The sequence below is a fragment of the Phascolarctos cinereus genome, unplaced genomic scaffold (assembly GCF_003287225.1).
Source record: "Phascolarctos cinereus isolate Bilbo 61053 unplaced genomic scaffold, phaCin_HiC Scaffold_4;HRSCAF=312, whole genome shotgun sequence".
Lineage (NCBI taxonomy): Eukaryota > Metazoa > Chordata > Mammalia > Diprotodontia > Phascolarctidae > Phascolarctos > Phascolarctos cinereus.
The window spans coordinates 224994051-225018557 of NW_027555847.1; the positions used below are offsets into that span (position 1 = coordinate 224994051).

General features: G+C 41.2%; 1 protein-coding gene across 1 annotated transcript in view; it reads right to left on the bottom strand.

The window, feature by feature from the left end:
• The window catches only part of MMD2 (monocyte to macrophage differentiation associated 2), a 106574-nt gene that overhangs the window by 16059 nt on the left and 66008 nt on the right, over positions 1-24507 (bottom strand). The window contains exons 2-6 of the mRNA XM_021008424.2: positions 16542-16623; positions 12755-12915; positions 10350-10424; positions 7493-7594; positions 1937-2006 (exon numbers count right to left, since the gene is read on the bottom strand). Of these exons, the coding sequence (XP_020864083.1) occupies positions 1937-2006; positions 7493-7594; positions 10350-10424; positions 12755-12915; positions 16542-16623 (490 nt within the window). The remainder of the gene's footprint in view (positions 1-1936; positions 2007-7492; positions 7595-10349; positions 10425-12754; positions 12916-16541; positions 16624-24507) is intronic.

Sequence of the window (24507 nt, forward strand, 5' to 3'; positions counted from 1 at the left end):
TTCAGTGGTGCTTTAATTTGGAGCTGATCCTGAAGGCAGGATATCAGAATCCTTAAGCAGGAGTTTCTGCCTCTTCCTACAGCTAGAGCAATTCATATCCGAGAGGGCTATGAACCAAGCTAGGACCCTCTGAAACTTTTCATTCCTGATTTCTCTCAAAATTTAGCTCTCATCCTACCTTTGACAGGAGGCCTTTCCCAGTTTTCAATTAATCAACAAACATTTATTAAATGCCTACTAAGCATCAAGCACTGTGTTAAGTGCTAGGGATACAAAATGAGTCAAAAGACAGTACCTGACCTGAAGGAGCTTACCATCTAATGGGGAAGATAATATGCAAACAAATATATATCAAGCAAGTTATATAAACAGGATAAATAGGAAATAATTACAAGAAAAAAGGGACTAGAGGCAGCTAGGTGACGCAGTGGATAGAGCACTGGCCCTGGAGTCAGGAGGACCTGAGTTCAAATCCAGCCTCAGACACATAGCACTCACTAGCTGTATGACCCTGGGCAAGTCACTTAACCTCAATTACCTCAAAAAAAAAAAGGACTAGAAGTGAGAGGGATTGAAGAAAGTTTCCTATAGAAATGGGGTTTTAGTTGGGACTTAAAGGAAGCCAGGAAGGTTGGTAGTCTGAGCAGAAGTGGGAGAATATTCTAGGCATGGGGGATAGCCAGAGACAATACTCTGAGCTGAGAGATAGTTTCTTGTTCATGGAGCAGCCAGGAGATCCATGTCACTGGATCAAAGAGTACATGTTGGGGAATAAGGTGTAAGAAGACTGGAAAAGGATGAGGAAGCTAGGTTGTGAAGGTCTTTGAATGCCAAACAACATTTTGTATTTGTTCCTGGAAGCAATAGGGAGCGACTGAAGTTTATTGAGTAGGGGGTTGACATGAATGGACCTGATTTTTAGGAAAATCACTTCTATGGTTGAATGGAGGATGGACCGGAAAGGGGAGAGACTTGAGGCGGATCGACCCACCAGTAGTCTTTTGCAGTAGCCTAGGCATGAGGTGATGAAGGCCTGTACTAGATTGGTGGCAGTGTCAGAGGTGAGAAGGGTTACTCTGCACCTCCTCTGAATGGCTAATGCCTTTCCATCTGCTTTCTTTCTATATATCTTGTGTGTACATAGTTATTTGCATGTTGTTTCTCTCTTAGAAAGTGAGCTCCTCGAGTCTGGGCTGTGTTTTTTACCTTTCTCTGTATCTCCAGGGATTAGCACAGTGCCTGGCAGATAGTAAGTGCTTAATACATGCTTGCTGATTGATTCATTGATTGAAAATGGAGGGAGAGAAAAGGATTAACTCTTCCAAGAGAAACAGGAATGGGGGGAGGGAGGTTATCAAGCCTTTTTGAGAGGACAACAATCTGAAGGGGCAGTGGCCACTACATGAATAATGGTACCCTGTAGGGGCTCATTTGATCTGCTGGGGGAATGGCAGGAAAGCTTCGTGTACATGTAGTCCACATGCCCCACTATGCTCAGTGATGATCCCCCTCCATCCTTACACATAAGATGCTCCTCCCATACCCAGAAACCCTCCACTTCACAGATGGTTCCTAGTATGGGACGTGGCCATCTTGGGTATATATTATTCTAGCTGTAGGAGACAGGTAAATTTCCAGCTTGAGGATTATGGAAGCCTGCATTCAAAGCCAGCTAAGGACAGGAGAGGTGCCATTTCCCTCTTTTGATGTTGCGTCTCAAATCAGATTGTATTTGCTATGGCTATGTCTACATAGTCCATGTTGCCAAACCACGAACTAAAACTAAGGAAAAACCGAAGTTAATTTGAATGTCTTGGCCATTTAATCTTGGTCAGTGATCAGTGTTTATATTCTGGTCACTCCCTTCTGAATGGTTTTAATGAATTCCAGATCAATGATAGAGCACGAGGTCCTCCTTTAGGCAGGAGTTACTTACCATAGAAAGGATGACTAGAGCTGGGAAAAACCCCATCACGACATAGCAGAGCAGCTCCACAAGTTTGTATCTGGTACAGAAGAACAAGAAGCCTTGTACTTAGTAGGGTTGAGCTTCATTATTTGGTACACAGTTTCCTAACGTCTGGTGGTGATGCCATCTTGGATGGAGGCAGCTAAGAACTGAAAATCCAAATCTTCCATCCTGATTTCCTTGGCAGAGTTTCTAACCTCCCGAGGATGCACCAATCAAGTTTATTGGTGTTTGCTAATGACGATTTGCTCACTAAATGTCCAGGCAAAGAAATTTAAGTATTGCCCACAAACAAGCTCCTGCCTTTCTTTACAAAGTAGATTAGGAACTTAACAAATGTTAAATAAGATCCTAGGACCACACATTTAGAGCTGAAAGAGACATTGGAATCCACCTACTCTAACCCCCTCATTTTACAGATGAGGAAACTGAGGCCCAGAGAAGTTTATTGACTTTCCCAGGTTCACTCTAGTGCTGAGTGTCAAAGACATGTTTCAAAACCACATCCTTTGGCTCCAGAGCAAGGGTTGTCCATGAAATTTTTTTTAAAAACATTTTTACAACTGAATTTTAATGTAATTAGTTTCTTTTGTAACCCTATGTATTTTAGTTTATGCATTTAAAACCATCATTCTGAGAGGAGGTGCATAATAGCTAATGGAATCTATGACACAAAAAAGAGTAAGGAGGCGAGTTCCAAAGTCTTATAGGTGGAAGTCAGTTCATTGTATATTAACAAAAGACAAGAGAAACTCTTTTTTTTTTTTTTACCTTAAGAACCTAGAATTTAAGTAATGTGGTTGTGGTAATTTGAAAAAAAAATTATTTTTCAAAAACTTGTCTTTCTCTATCAGGCTATTTCATGTCCTAAAGAAGCTCTCTTACCTTCCTCGTTCCCCTGCCTGCCCCTTCTCTCTGGAACCCCTTTCCTCATATCTAGAATCTTCTTGCTGGAAAGTTCCACCCTATGTGCAACCTTGTTAATTGGTGCTCCTGCTTTCTGTGACATCAAAAGTAGGAAATCAATTAAATAAAATTCTAAATTAAAAAAAAACAAACCACCCGATCCACTTTCCTATAATATTTCTATGTGGGACAGCTTGCTTGTCCTGAACCTAGAGGAATGCCCAAGACACTGAGCAACCTGCAGGGTCAGGTTCATCAATCCCCATTATCTTCCTGTTGGGCCTGGAGACCAATGAACCCAAAGTCTGGACCCTGTAAATCCAGTCTTTTCCAGAGATCTGGTTGTATCCTTGTCTCTCTGCTCTACTGTTTTCTGGAGGGCTGGTGGGTTGGCACAGGGGAAAAAATAATCTAATCATTTGCCTTTAAAATCTAATCATCTCCTTGTGCAGACCTTTTATTGAGGCCTTTTTTACAAAAGTTGAGTGACGAAGGGGCCACCTCAGTTATGTTCTCACTGTCACGTTTTCTTGTAGGATCATAGCTTTAGGGTTACAAGGCCTTCTAGCCCAGCCCTCTTATTTAACAGATAAGGAAATCAGGGCCTAGAGAAATTAAGTGCCCAAGGTCACACAGATTATAAGAAGGAGATAGGGAATTTGAACCAGGTCCTTTGACTTGAAATCTGAAGTCTCCTTCTCTGAATCATGTGGTTCTCTTGAGTTCTATAAACCCAAATTAAAAATCTGAAATTAAAGGTCCTACCTATCAGAGTTTCTTCTTCATTTCCATATATAAATTCTCTGAGTTTCCTCCTATTTGCTATTTTTCAAAACTACAGCCTAAAATCTCACCGAAATGGCATGAACTGGATTCTGAGAGATTAAAAGTCAATACCTAATCCATATTGAAAATGTCTGATGTAATGGAATGGAAATGACTGTTCGGCCAGTCCCCCCCCTTCCCTTCTAACACTAGAATTCTAAAGTACTTCTACTTTGTGGCTGGCACAAAGAAACTAGCTATTACCTTACCGAACCCTAAGCCTGGCTTACTCCCACTGTCCTCCTCTGTTCCTATTCATGGCAATGAGGAACAGAACTGGAAAAAGTCCTACAGTCCTGCTTGACTGGGTCCACTACAAATTTATGTTATTTAATCTCAACCTAGGTTCTTACTGCAACAAAGAAATCATTTTATTCCTCCCTAATTGAATTTTTATCCCTCTCAACACAGCTGCTGTACCAAGCCTTTTTTTGTCCTCATGCCTTGCACACTTCCTCCTTTCTCTAACCTCTCAGCTGAGTATCTCATCTCAGAATCTACTAGAGAATTTAGGCCATTGACTGTGAGGTCTGTCTTCCTCTCTTTTCCTCATCTCACAAACCTGTGACATCATTCTCCAATACCTCCTTTATTTCAGTCTTCGATAAAGAAACTATTCTTGACCAAGGCCTCTCTACAAGCACTCTAGATTCTTCCCCCACCCCCTCCTTTTCTTCTCCAGCAATATTATCTCCCTCCAGTCTTTGATCTTTTCCTGACTGCTGGTTCCTTCTCTATGGGCCACAAACATTCTCCTCCATTTAAAAAACAAAACAAAACAAAAACCCTTGTTTATATCCTGCCATCTCTAATATCCTACATCTCTCCTCTCTTTCTCAGCCAAACTTCTTGATAACACTGTTCACACTCAATTCCTCCACTTTCTCTCTTCTCATTCTAGTCTTAACCCTTTGCAATCTGACTTCTGACCTCACTCATCTGAAGCTGCTCTCTCTCTAGTTACCAATAATCTCTTCATTACCAAATCAAATGGCCTTTTCATAAAAGGGAAGGTTCAGAGCACAGTGGATAGAACTTAGAATTTGGAGCTAGGAAGACCTGAGTCTGAATTTTGCCTCAGACACTAGCTGTGTGACTCTAGGCTAATCATTTAACCTTTCTGTACCTCAGTTTCCTCATTTGTAATCTTGGGGATGATCATAGTAACTACCTCCATGGAGTTATTGTGAGGATAAAATGACTTAAGATATGTAAAGCACTTTACAAGTCTTTAAGGCTACATCAATGTTAACTCTTATGAATCTTCATCCTTCTTAACTTCTCTGTGACATTTCATATGGTTCACAGCTTTTCCTTGTGGAAATTCATGGCTTTCTGGGTTTTCATGATTCTCTTCTCTCTTGGTTCCCCATCTAACTATTTGACCACTCCTTCTTAATCTCTTTTTCTGGATCATCTTCCATGTCATTCCCCCTAATTGTGGGTGTCCACCAAGGTTTCATCCTGAAATGGCATCAACCAGATTTGGATAGACTAAAAGTCAAAGCACCTAACACATACTGAAAATGTCTAATGTAATGAAATTATCCTTTTAAACGAGTACTCATCATTTTCTCTTTCTACTCTCTCTCTCTCTCTCTCTTTTTCTCTCTCTCTGTGACCTCATCAGCTCCTATGGACTTGATTACAATGTCTATGCAGATGACTCCCAGATCTATAGATTCAGCTCCACTGTCTCTCCTGGGCATCACCGATGACCTATTGAGCATTCAAACTAGGTGTCCTATAGACCTCTTTAGCTCATGTCTGAAACAGAACTCATTGTCTTTCCCTCCAAACCCACCCCTTTTGAACTTCCTCATTATTGTCAGGCCAACATCATCCTTCCAAATAATTAGGTTTGAAACCTGCATGTCATTCTTAACTCCTTATTCTGCCTCACCCCACTTATCCAATTAGTTGCTAAATCTTTTCATTTTTTTTCCACAGCAAATCTCATATCTGCTCCTTTCCCTCTACTCAAACCAAAACCATCCTAATTCAGAACATCATTTCACCTGGACTATTTCAATAGCCTACTAACTGTTCACTCTTCCTTAAATCTCTCTCCATTCCAACCCATCCTCCACATAGCAACTAAAGTGATTTTTCTTAAGCATCAGGCTCACCATGTCACCCCCTACTCGATAAACTCCAGTGGCTTCCTATTACCTCTAGGATCACATATAAAACTATTCCTTTTGACATTTATAGTTCACCACAATCTGGCCCTATCAAATGTTTCTAGGATACACACACACACACACACACACACACACACACACATATGTGTGTGTGTATATGATGTATGTATGTATATGTACAGGGGACAAGGCAATGGGGTTAAGCGTCTTACAGGGTCACACAGCCAGTAAGTGTCAAGTGTTTAAGGCTAGCTTTGAACACGGGTGTTTCAGACTCTAGGCGTAGTGCTCTATTCCACTTTGCCACCTAGCTGCCTTTTATTATTATCATCATTATTATAGGCACCCAAATTGTCTTGATTTTTGTCTTGCTACTGGACTCTGATGACTCTGGAGAAGAAAGTGAGGTTAATAACTCTTTGTAGCTCTTCCTCACTTAAATCCAAGTCACCACCCTTGTGATGCCATTGGTACTCTTTGAGAAGGGAGGAAAGACAATAACGCCCATTAAGAGGCAAGTCTGGGGCTACGAGATACAGTGTGCTTTGCAAGTTATCTAACATCTCAGTTCACCCTGAGGAAAAGAGAAGTGGAAATGAGGAAAATCCCATGGAGTAAATAGAAAGAATAACCAAGAATCCTATCAGTTATAAATCCTCAGTAGAACACAAAGTTCTCTTGGAATTCCAGAGAAGTTAGCCCTTTCATCTCTGAAACTTCTGCTTTGGCCCCTCCCCTTCTGTCCTGATGAGTGACAACTGCCTTACCTCACTCACTATTGCTGGCAGTTCTCAGCCATATTTCACAGGAATGGGAGGAGGCACCCCTTTCCCTCTCCTATTCGAGACCAAAGTCCGGAATAATTAAACCAGGGGGCAGCTAGGTGGTGCAGTGGATAGAGCACTAGCCCTGAATTCAGAAGGACCTGAGTTCAAATCCAGCCTCAGACACATAACACTTACTAGCTGTGTGACCCTGGGCAAGTCACTTAACCCCATTGCCTAGCCAAAAAAACAAACAAAAAAATAGAATAACTAAACCAAAGTACCCCTCCTCTACCATCACTCTAGCATGTCTGTCTTTCTCTATTAGAATGTAAGCTCCTTGAGGACAGGGACTGTCTTTGTTTTTGTATCTATCTATATATCTGTCTGTCTGTCTGCCTGCCTGTCTGTCTATCTCTGGCATTTAGCACAGTCCCTGGAACACAGTAAGTACTTAATAAATGCTTTTCCTTCCTGTTGTTCCTTCCTTCCTTCCTTCCTTCTTTCCTTCCTTCCTTCCCTCCCTCCCTCCCTCCTTCCTTCTTTCCTTCCTTCCTTCCTCCTTTCTTCTTTCTTTTTTTCTTTCTGAAAGTGTACATAGTCATCTATACATAAGGCATTATGAATAAACTATGCATAGACTATAAATTAAAGTCTGCCTGTGATCCTAAACACCAGATAGGTCTCTAGAGCTGGCTGTCATATGGTCATCTCATGGTAATAACATGTGCTACTTTGGAGATATGGATCCCACCTTGTTGGTGAGAGCACAGTACTACCCCCAGCAACTACTGCTCAGACAGGGATCCCAGAGGTAGAAAAAAAAGTTTTTACCTTGTCACAGGCAAATGAATCCTACCCACACTTCCATAACCTATGCTTACCGTTCATGGAAGAAGAACACATAGATGGTCCCAACAGAAGCCATGATCCAGACAATCCAGCGCATGTGGGCGGCCCAGGGACCAAGCTCCCGGAGATTAAGCCTAGGGGACAAGAAAGGCTGGAGGTGAGAAATTTCGTTTCTATAGTCATAACAGAGCCTCGGTACTCAAAAGCTAGTCCTATACTCCTAAGGCTTCTATGACAAATATGTTTACCTTCATTACCTTCATAAGTAAAACTTTCCATTATTTAAATTAATACATGGATGGCAAGTCTAGAATGGGTCATTTTGAAAAAGTAGGATATTTGGGGGGAGCATCTTGACCCTTTGACAGTTACCTACTTCAAGAAGGATGGCCATATCCTTCCATAATGTGTCCCTTATGTCTATGTCCAGGCTCACCATATATCTAAGTCCAGAGTATAGTTAGGGGTCATGGCCATCTAGCACAGTGCTTGGCACACGGTAACAGCTTAATAAATGCCTTTTCACACATACATTCATTCATTCAGTTAATATAAACTTCTTAAGTGCCTACTATGTACTTGGCACTATGCTAGGTATTCAGATACCCTCTCTGACCTCCCACAGTTCCACAGGAGTTGCCTTGCCCTGTCCTGGCATACTCCACACTTCTCCCACCCCATTCCAGTCACCTATAGCTGCCTGACATCTTGGGACAGTTCTACCTAAGGCTAAACCCTATGATCAATGATAACCTACTTGAATTCATTCCTCAATAATTAACATAATTCTACCCTGTCATGCTCACCCCATCCTAGTGATTCTGAACCCCTTGTTATTGTTCAAACCCCATTCTCCACCCCTCTCCCACTAACTACCCCCTTGTCCTCATCCCCCTCAACCCAACCCTCTCAATATCCCACGCTAAAGTGACCCATCCCTTTCACTGTGCTCTCTGGAATGCCTGTTTCATAGGCAACAAACCGGCTTTCATTTTAAAATAATTTTTATTAGCTTTCAAAACAACCTTTTCCTTTCTTGTTCCCTCCATCTTCTTGCATTCACAGAGACTTGACTCCCTCCTGATGACAGAGCAAAGAAAAAAAAAAGAAAAAAGAAACAGTCCCTGTCCTCAAAATGCGTATATTCAAAGGGAAAAACATGAGATTAAAAAGCCTCAGTTGAGAAGTTGCATGAGACAATTCATTGTTTTCCTCATGCTCTCAGAGTCATAACTAGGAATTTTTGTACCCTGGATCAAATATCACAAATGGTGTCCATGGCAAGCATCATGAAACATTCTTCAGTTGAGGGGAGGACTGCCTTAGACAGAGACTCAGGGGGCACCTATGACCTATTGTTGGGAAGGGTGCCAGGAGAGGTGGGAGGAGGTACATCAGGGCATGGCAGGCAGACAATTCATCCAAGGCTACCATCTGGTAACTCCCTATCTTAACCAATTATTCCTTTTAAAATATTTTTATATTTTTTTGTTTTTACATTATCTATATTTCCCAAAGTATTCTTCCTCCTCTCCCTCCTAAAGAGTCTTCCTTTATAACAAGAGTAAAAAAGAGGGGGAAAATGTTCATCAAAATTAACCAACATATAAGAAACACTAACATAAGCAATATTACATACCCATAGTCCTCCAGCCTCTGAAAAGAAGTAAGATATAAGCTCTGTAAGGGCAAAGCCTGGTTTGTTTTTTTTTTAATTGTAGTTATATCTCCAGGGCTTAACACAGTGCCCAACACGTAGTAAAATACTTAATAAATGCTTGTTGACTGAATGACTTACCTTCCTTCTTCCGCTTATGATAGTGAGAAGGATTTGACCTGTAGTTTTATAAATATAGGGAACCTTCTGGTGAGGAAACTCCCTCTACCAATGCAGGACTGCTGCATGTTCTCCACAAATTTTGTTGTTGCATGAGAAGTTAAGGGTCTTATGCAGGGTTATTCAAAAACATGTGCTAGTCTGTATGAGCCCTGTTCTTCCAGGCTTCCAGGCCAGTTCTCTAGCCACTATTGAGGCAGCCTCTTTCCTTATTATACCTCTTCCCAACCCTCTGACTCACTTTCATGGGGAATTCTATTTTATATCTAAACATGCAATACACTACAAAAGGAAGATGGCAGGAGCTAGAAGAAATGTATGTATTAATTATAGGACAATTCCAATGCCAATTAGCTTTTCTGATTTTTTAGAGAAGTTATTAGTGCAATTGTAGCTACCAACTGTCTGTTATATTAATCAGCAACCTTCTACCCTTTCTTTGCAAATATAGCTTTCTGCTGCCCTGTTCCCCACTGCTTCTCACTCAAACACCCAAGTCAAAGTTACTAAATGGGGAGGGGGGAAGATATACACACATCTCTCTATATGTATATGTGTATGTATATAGGAGCATGTATACACAAATGTATTGTATGTGTGTACACATATGTATGTATATGTGTATACACATACATACACAATACACGTGTGTATATATGTGTACATATGTTTTATATACACACACACACATACACACACTGCTCTTTACTATGGGATCTTGGATCGTGGTGTCCTTACTTCAGAAATCACTAAATTAACTTCTAACTTAAATTTAAAAATCCTGACGCTGTACTTACAACATCACTAATGTGAAAAAATGTTTAATAGGAATGTATATGTATAGCCTATATCAGATTGTGTGCCATCTTGGAGAGGGTGGTGGGGAGGAAAGGGAAGAAAAATTTTAAACTCAAAAGCATATGGAAGTGATTGTTGATAAATCAAAATAAATTAATTTTTTAAAAAAATCCCGCTGCTGAAAGAAAGCCTTGAGCAGTGTGTGAGAACAGTCCGACTTGTAGGACTAGACTGCAGTTTCATGCTTTACTCACCAGGGGGCATACGATGCTGCTATAAAGAAATAGATCACCATTCTGTCAAACATGTGCAGGCAGTGTTCCACCATCCTAGGAGCAGAGGGGTAAAAGGACAGTATATTATGGCCAGAGCATTGTTCTCATGAAAGAAATATCAACAGAGGGAGCAATGCTGCTGAAAACACAGACATGAGGGATGTCAGTATAAACAAGAGGGGGTGGGGAGTGTGTGTGTGGGGAACACCCTCTGAATAAAAATCCCTCTGAATGGGGAGTCAGAACCCCTAGGTTTCAATTCTAACTCTGCTATTGGGAAGTCTTTATTCTGATGAAATTATAATTCAAATTATAACCTAACACCCCCAAAATGTTACTATGTTCTATTAAATGTTGCTATGTCAAAATATACCATTTATAGTATCTGTCCAGTTATATAATGTATCCTAACAAAAGAACAGAAAGTACAAAGGGTTAATAGATTCCCTCTTCAAATGAAACAATAGAGCACTGATTTTTCTCTATTGTATTATTATTCATATTTGTTGAAGACCGAAAGGGTTGCAGGCGTGTTATAAAAAGTGTAAGAGATACAAATGGACTTAAGCTACAGCCTGTCACTGCTATGCTTCCCCATAAAGTGTCTGCTCTATTGACTGACTGCCAGAAAGCCGACTCCACTTCCCAGGGTACTCTTTCCCTCACTACAGAATTACATGGAGGCTGTATACTACAATCTCAGCTTGGTGGGCTGCAGGAAGCTAAGTCTACATCAGCAAACTCCTGCACTCTCTGTGATCTCACTTTGGGGTTTTCTTGGCAAAATATGGGAGTGGTTTGCCATTTTCTCCAGCTCATTTTACAGATGAGGAAATTGAGGTAAGCAGGGTTAAGTGACTTGCACAAGGTCACACATCTAGTAAGTGTGTTTTCTGAGTGTGGATTTGAACTCATGAAGATGAGTTTTCCTGATTCCAAGCCCAGTGCTCTATCCACTGTGCCACTTAGCTGTCCACCTGGCACATAGTAGGTGCTTAATACATGTTGATTGATTAAAAATAATACTTCATGTTTCCATAACTCTTTAAAATTCACACAGTGCTTTTCTCAAAACAGGTCTGTGTGGTAAGTTGTAGAAGTAGTCTTCTCCTCACTTTCTGGAGGAAGAAACAGAGGTTTGAAAGGTCAAATGACTTTCCTAGAATCATAGACCTAATGAGTGCCAGAGTCAGTTCTTGAAATCAGGTATTATAATCAGGAGGTTAGAAAGAACTGATTTCAAATGTGACTTCAGACACTTACTAGCTATGTGACCCTGGGCAAGTAATAGAACCACTGTCTGCCTCAGTTTCTTCAAATGTAATAGTGACCACTTCCAATGGTTGTTGTAAGGATTAAATGAGATAATATTTGTACAGCACATAGCACAGTGCCTGGCACAAAGTAGGCACTTAACAAATGCTTATTCCCTTCCTTTCCCTACCCATGTGACTATGAACCTCCTCATCTGTAAAATGGGGGTGATGATATAGCTATCTCAAAGGGTTGTGAATATTAAATGATTTAATGTCTGTAGAGCTCTTTGCAAACCACTGAAAGGTTGTGACTTGCCCAGTATGTGTCAAAGGCAGGACTAGAACCCAGTGCTTCTTGGTTCCAAGACAGTTCTCTGTGTCCTCCCTGCCTCTCCAAAAGCCAAACATCATATAAAATAATTTCAAAGGGCTGATATCTTTTGTTGGATGTAAATAGGTGTGTGCTAGAGCAAGCCTATACTAGCCTTTAAGGGCTGACTGTTGAATTTTCAGTGTGAGCATTACCTCATACATACATACATACCTCAGAAATGGTACAAATCAGGACTTTTTTTTTTAACTGATTGTCTAGAGTTCAGAAAGTGATGAAGAAAATGTTAATAATGCAAATTAAACTTAAAAGTTCCGTTGTGAATTTTGTAGAGCTGGTTGTTAAACATTTATCAGAATACCCCTGCATGGAACCCTGTGATTCATTCATAAAAAATAAAAAGAGAGAGAGGGAAAGCAACAGACAGATAAAGACACAGAAGGAAACACATGGAGGGGAAAGGAGAAAAAGGAGAGGGAGACAAAAGGGAAGGGGGAGAAAGAGAGAGAGAAGGGGAGGAGAGGAGAGAAAAAGGGGAGAAAGAGAGAGGAGAGAGTGAAAGACAGAGGAGAGAGTGAAAGAGAGGGGAAAGAGTGAAAGAGAGGGGAAGGAAGAGAAAGAAGAGGGAGAGAAAGTGACAGAGGAGAGAGAGAGGGGAGAGAGAGAAAGGACAGAAAGAAGATGGGGAGAAAGAAAGAGAAACAGAGAGAGATTGAGAATGAGAATATGAGGAGGTCATGCTGATTCACTGTCCCCTCCCAGCCATTTTTCTTTCTTAATAGGAGATGTTGTCTTACCTGAGGTGTCTTTTCTTCCAGGAGATGGTGTGGAAGATCGTGGAGACAACAAAGAGGCCACATAGGCCAAAGCCATAGATCCAAGCAGAAATTGTTTCCCAGTCATCGTCAGACAAGAAATAAAGGTTGGAACTGCCGAGGATGCTGGGGATAATCCAGAACTAGAAATAGAGAATAGGTTTCAGTTGGCTGTAGCAGTTGCATCATTCTTACAAGCCAACTATCTCAAACTTAGCCCTAGACTTTCATAAACTACCTGCTAGAGTAGGGGCAGCAGTGGGGATTGGATCTGTGATTTAGATAAGGAAACTTCCTCTATCAATACAGGTTGGCCCCCTCTCTACAACTTGCATTCTTAGAGAGTTACCTAGGGCAAGACAGAAAGAAAACACACGCAGGCATGCTCTTTAATGGCACATCACTGGTCAGTTCTCTATCAATACTGCCAGGTAAAGCATTGCCTGTGTCACAGAAATATTAAGGGATTTGCCCTGGGTCACACAACCAGTAAGTGTGCGTCAGGGATTGGACTCACACCCAGGTCTTTCTGGCTTTGAGGCCAGTTTTCTATCCATTATGCTACTAGAATAATGGACTGATATTCCTGAAAAGGATTAGAGGTCATCTATTCCAAACCTCTCATATTACAGAAAACCCTTCAATTTTCTTCCTTTTTTTAAAAATTATAATCATTGTTTCTTTGTGTGAACCAGTCTTAGAGGGATTGTGGTGGTTGGCAGCTTGTCAAGGATGGGTGTAACCATGCTTCTCCATCTCACTTTTGGGAGGTGAGAATTCCAGTAAAATAAGGAAATAAAAGTTCTCCAAGTCTGCCAACCCAACTGGCAAGGGGACAACCCCCATAGCTGGGAGCAAGGAGACTCAGGCCTGTCACCAGGAAACTTTAAAAACACTGGACCCAGAACCACAAGACTTATCTTACTACAGCTGCTTCCAGATAGTTCCCTGAGAGATGACCTTGGAGTTAAGATTCCTGGACTCCAGTCATGACTGACCCTAGCTTAGCAGCATGACCCAGTTTCCTCATCTGTAAATGAAGATAATAGTAATAGTGGTAACTTATCATATTTGGGTAGTATTTTATGGATTACAATGTGCTTCACATTCATCTTCCTATTTGAGCCTTATAACAACCTTGTGAGGTAGATCAGATAGTTTTAATCTCCACTCTAGAGATGAGGAAACTGAGATGCTAAGAAGGGAAGTGAATCTCCCAAATTTTCACAGAGAAATGGTAGCAGAGCTGACATTCAAATCGAGGGCTTCTGAATTCTCCAACTATTTTATCTCTTGAGAATTAAGGGATCTTGATTCTAGGGTTGGAAAGACTTCAGGGGGGTGAAGTCCGAATCCTCTCATTTTCAGTGACTTGCTCAAGGTCAGACAGGCAGTGAGGTGAAGAGGTTAGGAATTGAAGCTAGCTCTTTTGATTCCAAAGCCTCTTTTCACTGTATCATGCTGAGATAGTGAATATGAAAGAAATGAATAACAATAATAATAACTAGCATGTATATCAGGCCTTAAGGTTTATGAAGCAATATAGATAGATAATTTCATATATAGGCATATACATACCTATACCATTTTACAAATGAGGAAACTGAGGCAAAGAGAGGTTGTGACTTGCCCAAGTTTATTACACAGCTAGTAAGTCTCTGAGGCTGAGACTAAGGTCTTCTTGACTCCAAGTTCATTACTCTATGTACTGTGTGTGCCGCCTAGTTCCCTCAAGTGCTATACAGGTATATAGTATTATTAAACACCATTTAAGTGGCTATTAATTTAAACTACTTTCTACTAGAGGTTATATGTACATTTTGTCACTCCAATTGGACTGTAAGCTTCTTCTTTGTCTTCTTCTCTCCTTCTTCTTCTTTCTAGTGAGGCAATTGGGAGTTATGTGACTTGCCCAGGGTCACACAGTTAGTAAGGGTCAAGTGCCTGAGGCCACATTTGAACTCAGGGCCTCCTGACTCCAAGGCTAGAGCTCTATCCACTATGCCACCTAGCTGGCCCCTAGGCTGTAAGCTTCTTGAAGTTAGGGACTACATCTTATACTTCTCCAGTTGATCACAGTGTCTTAGACATAGTAGGTGTTCAATATGTACTGAATTGTGTGAGCGAGTCTGATCCTCCCTTAAATATGAACCTTTAGTATTTTTGGAACATCTTTCCCTTGAATCTCCCCAGTGAAACTCCACTGGTGACACACAGTAAACTAGTGAGGCTGAAGATGTGCCAGAAACTGAAACCAATTTTTATCTGCAGGACTAAAGCACAGTTTAACATACAGCACAATAATTAAGCATTATAAAGAACTGGGGGTTCATTATATGCCAGCATCAGTTCAGAAGGTGGCACTTCTGGACATCTGGCACCAAACACTATACAAATATAAATTTTGTAGTTATGCTTCATATTTTCTCAAAGAGGCAATAATGCTTACATTTACTAAACACTACGTACCAAAGACATCCATCCATCCACCTATCCATTTATCTATCGATCTAACTACTTACCTACCTACCTGTCTGTCCTTCCATCCATTTCCCAGCATCACAGAATTAGGCAAGGTTTTTTATATATTGTACAATATGGCAAGTAAAATGAATGACGCATTTAAAAACAGATCCTGTTCTCATTTTCAATCTGGACTGCAACCATATGGTGTTCTAATTACTAGTCTTTAAAAAAAATTATGTGAAATCCTTCTCCCCCTCCCCCACCTTTTTAATTATAAAGAAACAAATCCTTCTGTGGTTATGTTACATCCCTCCTTCCATAATGGCATAGTGGAAAGACCACTGAATTGAAGTCAGAAGACCTGGATTCATATCTTAGATTCACCCTTTATTAGTTGTGTGATCTTGGACAAGTCACCTCATTTCTTTAGTTTTCTTACATGTAATATGAAAGAGTTAAGCTTGATGATCTTCCAACTCTAACATTCTGCGATGCCCTGAACCCTTCGCTTGATATTCAGTTGACACAAACTCAACGAGGGACTTACACTGGTAATAGCTGTAGCAGGGATAGGAAAATAACTCAAAGAAGGATATTAAGAAAGCTCAAGAATACACACTCTTGCAAGCATGGTTGGCCAAACATTTAATAAAACTGTGGTGAAAGGGGACCAGAACCAGGACCGAAAACAAAACCATCATCACAGACAAAGATTCACATCCTGTGAAGAATTATTGCTGAGTCACCTAACCCTCAGCCAAACAGATCCAACCATCCTAGACTCCTTTTCTCTTTCCCTAAGACTTTCTTCTGTCTCCTGCCATGAAAATAGAATGTTCCATTTTCCCCAGAAAACGGAGGAATAGGGAGCATACTGAATAAGTATATTCATTTTTTAACAACAACAACAAAAAAACCCCTCAACAAACCACTGAATGGTTTCTTCCCTCAAACACAAATGGATGAAACTAAGGGTTTCTTTGCTGAGAAATGCATCATGTTATAATTTTGACACCAAAGGCAAAGCTTCTCTTGAGCCTGGGTTCATTGGAGTGATCCTCACAATAAGATTACACTGATTTCTCTGAAATTGACCCCATGAGCTCCAGTAGTTCATGATGGCCTTATCGTTCCTGCATTCATGGTGGTCACCATGACTATTGCATCCTTCTGAAAAGCAGTGTTATGTCTGTTGAGGCTGATGTACTTATTTCCCTTCCCTATCCATCAAGGGGCTATGCTGGGAAAAGCCTGACAGACCTCCCTCCTCCTAACCCCTAACTAAAGATAAAAGAAAACTCACAGCATGTGTGGCACAGTTGGCCGCATGTTCATATTCTGTAGGCTGGTACCTTTTGTTGGCTGGAACCCTGTGATTCATGAACCTAGAATGAAAAAATGAAAAGCCTAGTAAACTCCATTGGCAGTTAAACTGGTGAGGCTGGAGATGTGCCAGAAACTGAAACCAATTTTCATTTGAGGGACCAAAGCACAGTTTAACATATACCACAATAATTAAGCATTATAAAGAACTAGGGGTTCATTATATGCCAGTATCACTTCAGAAGGCGGCACTTCTGGACAACTGTCACACAATGAGGAGATTTTATATCATCCATGAATAATGATACCTTTGCCTCATGCCCACATAGTCCAGGTAACTTTACCCTGTTTCATGGTCACAAAACTGCAACCCTAAGCTTGGTCACCAGCCATCTTCCAAATGACCATGCCATTGGTCAAAAGGGAAGAGCAGGATGGAGACTTTAACTTGCTTGATGCAAATCTATCACCCCTCCTCAAAACAATTCCAAAAAAAGCAAACAATTCAAAGGAGCTTGTCCTATTTGTTACTAGAATCATAGAATCCAAGATTTGGAAGTGAAGGAACCTCAGAGGTCAATCCTCTTATTTTACAGAGGAAGAAACTGAGGTACAGGAGGTTGAATGATTTGCCCAAGACCACACAGGTTAGCAGTGGGCAGAGACAGAGTTTGAACTCTGGTCTTCTGACTCCAAATTCAGTGCTCTTTCCACCGTCCCATCATCTTTGTATACAAAAACCAGAATCATTACTAGCAAAGAACAAAAATATTCTCCCATTCACAACAACCCTGTGAGGTAAGTCGCCCAAGCAGTATCATCCTCATTTTCCAGATGAGGAAACTGAGTGATGAATGTGCCCAAGATAGTAAACAGTCAAGTCAAGCCTGAAAGCCAAGTCCTCTGACTTCCCAGTCCAGCACTCTTCCCAAAACACCATGCTGCCTATTCCTCCCTTCTTTTTCATTCTTATCTCCCCTGCACTTATAAAGTAGCTGTCCCTTCAAATACTTACCTTGGATTTGAGGAATTCTTCAGCAGCAGTGGCAGCAGAGACCTTTGCATATCCAGAGTAGGGTGGGTTTGCTCTGTGGCATTTCATCCCTGCACAGTAACTCCTGGTACTGAGAGGAGTGTCTTCTTTTAGTCTTCTAGGCTCCAGCACATCTCTGCTGTCCACACAGTGTCATGACCATGGGACATCTAGGACCTGACGTCATAGCATACGGGTTCCCTATGCACTAAGAAGTAGTTCTACTCCCATTTCCCCCTCCCACTCAGACAGAAGCCAACAGCTCTCAGTATTTTTGATCTGCTTGGAGGCTGTGGTTACTCTGCCTTTGACATTCTTTTCTGCCCTGAATCCTACATCCCAAGGCAGACAGTTTAGCACTCCCAAGTCCCAGATCCTTGGTTATTCTGTTCCCTCTTTTCTCTAGTATAGTTTGTCTCCCTGGTATGCCCAGTGTTGTCTCTCTGTGCTTTCCTTTTCTCTTTCATTCTCTCCCTTGACTTCTATTCTCCAAACTTCTGACAACTTTCTCCCAAGGGAGCTGACAGTAGACACACACACACACACACACACACACACACACACACACACACACACAAGAACAGAAAGGAGAGAATACCTACGCGTCTCATATCACTGAAAACACAATCCAATTCCACTCCTTTGAGCTTCTTACATCCAGACATTCCCATATGCGGCTCTTGCCTGTCTCCCTGTCTTTGCCATTATACTTCATTAGTCAAATCGATTGGCTAAATCCTCCTGGGTAAAACTCCTCAGATGTATGAAGTATGATCATAAAGTAGTGTGATTGATTTTTAAACAAACATATGCATAGGATCACAGATCTTAAGCTGAAAGTCTCTTAGAAATATCTAGTCCACCACCTCCCCCCAATTTTATTGATAAGGAAACTGAGGTCAAAGGAAGTTAAGGCCCAAGGCCACAGAGGTAGTAAACATCAGAAGTGGGATTTGAATCCAGGACCTCTAACTCCAGAGTTAATACTCTTTTCACTGTACTGTACTGTATTTACACATTCAGACATATATTCAAAGTTATCACTCTGGGAGAGCTTACGCTTATTTCCATGATTCTGCCATGACTGAACATTGCTAGAACTTTCCCCTTGTGGAAATGTCACAAGAAAATTAGACATAGCTATTGTTTCCCATCACCATCACCACCACCACCACCATCATCATCTTAATGCTCTCCCTGAGCTTGATAATATATCTTTTCCCACCGCTTAACTTTGAATTGCTCTTGGTTGTTTCTAAAAATCAAATCTACCTATTGAATTGCTGAAGACAGCTGTCAAAGAAGCTGTCCCAACTGCATTTTGAACAATGGAAGTATAGTTGTAATAAAGGTATCTCTCTAGGGGAGTACTTCAAAAGGAGAATTCTCTTACTTGTATGGACAAGTTCTATTTTGCCTGGTTTTTTTTTTAAGCATCAGTCTCATTATCTTATTATAATCACATCTCACATGCCCTGGGCTACCCCTTAACAGAATTTTGCTTTGTTCACAATGTCAAAAGTAGTCATTAAATCTTTCCTTTTATAAAGTCTGACTGGGCAAACGACAAGCCCCTCTTCACGATGTCTCTCTGGGGCTGACCAACCCATTCACATCCTAACCTAGTCTAGGAGGAGGTAACATACGGCACTGGGGAGAGAGTGTCACCTGTAATGACTCTTATTGGCAATTCACCCCTCCCCACCATATGCGCTCACTTTTCTCTTTTGTTTTTTGCCATTTCTTTTATGCTGTACAAGTCTCTTTGTTTTTCTTATTCCCTTCCTTTACCTTCATAAAGCCTGTCAGATATCACTTAGCCCTGCTCTTGGTCCATAGGATTAAAAACTGTACAGATCCCAGGCCCAGCCTTTGACCTGATTTAGGTCAGTGAGTGTGTTACTCAGTCATGACCCTGACTTATTAACGACTCTATAATGTGTGGTGATAGCAAAGGGCAGGCAGGGCTACTAGCAGCTCTTGACCCCAGGTATCATCTTATCCAGGGCTCCTCCATCCCTCCATGACTCTGCATCTTCAGGAATCAACACTCAATACTACAACATTCTAATCTTTCCAAGCCAATGTCAGGATCTAAGAAGGGAGCTAATCTGACATCTTGGGTGAAAAGACCCAGTAGCGTTTCCTAGACTCCAGAGCTGGCAAACAACACAAAGAGCCCCTTAATTATATAGAAAGTGAACTGTAACCCCTCAAATGAAGTCAATGTAAACCTAAGGCACAGAGAACAGTTAAAGATAGGACACCCAAGGGCAGATTACTTCATTAGGAAGTATTCACCTTGGATAGAATTGGTTACCTACAGAACTTTTCCCAGAAGTAGTTCACATTAAGCTATGATTCATAAAGGTGTTGCTGATAACATTAAGGAACCTCCTTAAATGTTACTAAGAAGCTGCCAATCTGTTATGTTCCACAGCCAGTACTGTCAAAGCATCCTCTCTAGGGATGGAGAGAGTGATCTCAGCAGATGAATATCAGATAAGCAGCACTCAGGCTGAATCTGTGACACATGGCATCATTACTTTTATCTCCCTTTGGTGTGTTCTAAGTAGCAAAGGAAGAGACCACAGATCGACATAGACATCCATGGAACATATACACACCCAATGTATTTCTGATAACTCCCAAAGAAACTGGCAGCCAAGTACACACACAATGGAAACAGAAAGGAGAAAACGTTCAGGTCCAGACCCAGACCACCGTAATCACTATGTCATTCCTGAGCTTTACTTGGCATTTGTGCCCAAACTTTCTCCCATATGCAGAAAAATGTTTATCACCAAGGATGTACCAGTTTGAAGATTGCCCCAGAATGTCTTTCAGCACTGGCCCTGACTCAATATTCTCTCCACTCTAGTCCAGGTGAAGCTGGCAATAACCAAAGTTCATCTCTCACACTTGGCCCCAGCTGTGCTCCTCTGCGCCTGTGCCTGCTCTTTTGTGTTCATATTTATATAGGCACTTAAGGTCTTCAAAATGCTTTTCTCACACCTCTCTGAGGAGTTCTGTGTGATGGTGCAGACCTCTAATCCTCACTACCTGGGGAGGCTGAGGCTGGTAGATCATTTGACCAAGGAAGTTCTGAACTTCAATCAGTGCTAAAGCCGATCTGGTGTCTGCACTAAGTCTGGCACCAATATGGTGTGCTCCTGGGAGCAGGGGTGAGGATACCAGGCTGCCAAAGGAGGGCAAACTGGCCCGAGCTGGAAATGGTGCAGGTCAAAGCTTCCATGCCAATTAGCAATGGGATTGGCTCCTGAGAGGCTGCTGCACTTCCAGCCTGGGAGAGATAGGGAGAGACTCAGTCTCAAAAAAGAAAACAAACAAACCAACAAACTTCTCTGGGGAAGACGGTACAAATATAATTATCCCCATTTTACAGATGGACAAACAAAGAAGCTAATTTGCTTATAGTTACAAAGGTAACATCGGACTAGGACTCCAATACAAGTCTTCTGACTTTAAAACTGGTGCTCTTTCCTCTAAACCATAATGCCTGCAATGTGATTTAGCACATGGGAAAGTAATATTGGAAATTGTAACATCATAAGGATTGATACTGTAAAGAATGAATGAAGATTTTGGTGTTCCATGACCCAAGTTGGATTTCTTCCTGAATTGAGTAGTGTGTTAGTGTGGTATGGTGGAAAGATCATTGAAACTGAAATCATAAAAGACTAGCATTCAGATCCTGGCCCCAACCTACTGGTTGTATGACTAAGTCACTTAATTAAAGCTTTGCTATATTAATCTGTAAGGAAAGGACTTTTGTAAACCTGACAGTGTCATAAGAAAGTGGGCTGTCACTCTTCTTTTGAACTCATAGCCCTTACCGTTTATACCTCTTAGCACATGCTACTCTATATTATTATTCAACTTTTTAATTAATGCTGTTTTCCCAATTAGATTGTAAGCTCCTTGAGGGCAGGGCTTGTGTTTTATACTATTGTGCATTCTCAGTACCCTGCACCTAATAGACATTCATATAAAATCATAGAATCTGAGAGTCCAACCAATACCTGACCAAAAACTCCCTTTACAACAGGGATTCTTTTCCTAGAGTTTGTGGATTTTAGGGTATCCATGCAATTTGATGAGAAAGCAAAAAAACCCACACCTTTATTTTTACTAACCTCTAACTGATATGTTTCCTTCAATTATTAATGTTGACCAAAAAACAAAACAAAACAAAACAAAACAAATAACAGTATTCTGAGAAGGGGTATGAGGGCCTAAGGCATCTATGTTTTTTTGAGGAAAAAATACTTCGGTCTCCATCTTTCACAGAAGCTGCTGCTAATGAAGAGCCCAAAGCCATTGGTGATCCCCAAAGGAGCTTTGACTTGCCCCATTTCCAGACTAGGCCATCTCACTCCTCTTTAGATAACCCGGTGGCCCCCTGGCTCCTGAGAGGCTTACCATACTAGGGCCAGATTTAGTGTAGATACCCAATTGATTTTAATTCTACTGCCACTCAGAACTCCTTGAAGTCAGGAAATCCACCAGCCTCAGCCTCCTCAGCAGCAGGGACTACAGGCATATATCATCACATCTGGCTCACAAAAAAAGTCAAGAACCCCTTCTCTACAATCTCCCCCAGCAAATGATCATCCACTCTCTGCCTGAAGACCTCCCCTTGGGGAGCCCACTTAGGCAGGGTAGCTCCATCCATTTTTTATGCCTCTTAACTGTAAGGAAGTCTTTCTTGACATCAAACTTAAATCTGATTCCCCAGTTCGCATTTGTTGCTCCTAGTTATGTTCTGCCCTCTGGAACCAAGCAGAATAAATCTAATCTCTGTTATACTGAGAACCCTTCAAATCCTTGAAGACTGCTACCAGTAAATACTGGTTGCTAATGATAATGATGAGAACCGGTAGAGGATATTGAAAAGAGGGCTATGAGAAACAAGTCTAGTCACTGTGTCTCCAGCACTATCCAGGGGACAAGATGCTTTGCTTCTGGAGGACTGTATTAATCATTTACATAGTCAATGGGAGGCAGTATAGTACAACGAAAAGGGCAGTGGGTCTGACTTTGGAGTCAGAGGACCTAGTTTCAAATTCCACTTCTGCTACTCGCTGTCTACATAACCTTGGGCAAGTCGCTCAGTTTCCCCGGGCCTCAGTTTTCTCATCTGCAAAGTGAGGGGATTGGACAAAATGGCCTCCAAGGTCCTTTCCAGCCCTAAGCTTATGATCCTGTGTTCCCCAAAGAAGGGGTGACATACATGCATTAGTTTGTTGTGAATATCTTTTTTTTTTAACCTAATTTCTGGCTCACCAAACAACCTTCTTAACTACAATTTGGTCTCCTGAATGGACCTGTCTGCCAGAAAAGAATTGCTGCTAGCATTGACTAGCCTGTAAGGTACATCTCTCTTTGTCAAATAGAAAGTGGAAATTCATTTTTATAAACCTGTCTCTTGTAAACTTGACTAGTATGACTTGATTCCCCAGGGTCTGCTCACTCTTGAGGGAAACTGGTAATAATCAAAATCCTGAACATGGAGTAAGCTAAAAACCAAACCCTCAACCATGGTGACCCTACCAAGGTACAGCCACCCTGGGAGACTCCACCTGAAATAGCCAACCACCCTACCCACCTTACCACACATGTGAGCTGGCCACCCACCTAAAGCCTTTTGGATCCAGCTAGAAGTTGGAAGGCAGAAGCCAGGGGAACTTGCTAAAAAAAACTCCGCTGGTCTTTTTTATTAGCACAGTATTAGCAGAAACAGACTATTTTTTTTTTTAATAAACTCCCAAACCAGACCTGAGAAAACAAAGCCTGAGTAGGCCTGGCTAAGACTCAGATGGAGAATGGATTTTGTTAACATTCTCTTCCAACTTGGTAGAACAATCTCATACAACAGGACATTATTCTACCGGACTGGTTGCCAGGCAACCACCCTGCACTTTCCTGTAACCCAATTTGGGGCTTATTTCTCTTCTTTTTTTCTTGCACTCTTCTTCTTGGTCTTATTCTTTTTTTTTTTCCTACAAAATTTTAATCCTCTCTCTTCACACAGGCCAGACCTTCAGGGTTCTGTTGTGATGTCATGGTTTCCATGGTAACACATGGACAGTTATTTATTTATTTGTTCATTCATTCTTTCATTTATTCCACAAAACCTTGCTTGTCTCACACTGATGTTGGCCCTAATGAATATTAGGAAGAGAGAGAGACAGAGACAGAGATAGAGAGAGACAGAGAGACAGAGAGACAGAGAGAGAGATCCAACAGAGTGAAAAAGGGAGACAGTTACAGAAACAATGAAGTGGAGAAAAGACCCCTGGTAACATAATTCCCATAACCCTAAGGAACTGAGAACATTCCTTTGAAACTGAAATAGGGAAATCCATTTTTCTCCTTCTCATTAGAGAAATGAATTCCATTCTGAGGCCAAATACTGGGGCTTGTTTGAAACAATTGTTCACTTCATCTGAAGGGGCCTGGGATTGGGAAAGAATCTGGTACGATGGATTACCTCAATCTCAGAGGACCCTCCACCAATCTACATATACACTAAATGGTTATAGAACAGGAAGACAGTTTAGATCAATGGGATAAGTGGAGGCTGGGGCTTGGAGCTTTGAATTTCCATGTCATTCTAAAGATCAGCATCTCAATTTCCTTCCATGACTTAACTTCACAGCATTATTGTGAAATGTCCTAGATAAATATGATTTTAATGCCCAGGGCTATAGCTAGTAATATTCTGTAAATATGCGTGTATATACATATATATATATATATATAACATACATATATATATATGTATATGTATATATAATTTTTAAAAGTCAAGCCTGTGATTTCACTGGTACAGGGAAATCCTAGGGAGGGAACTCCCTCCACCAATGCAGATTGGTACCTGTTCTGCAAC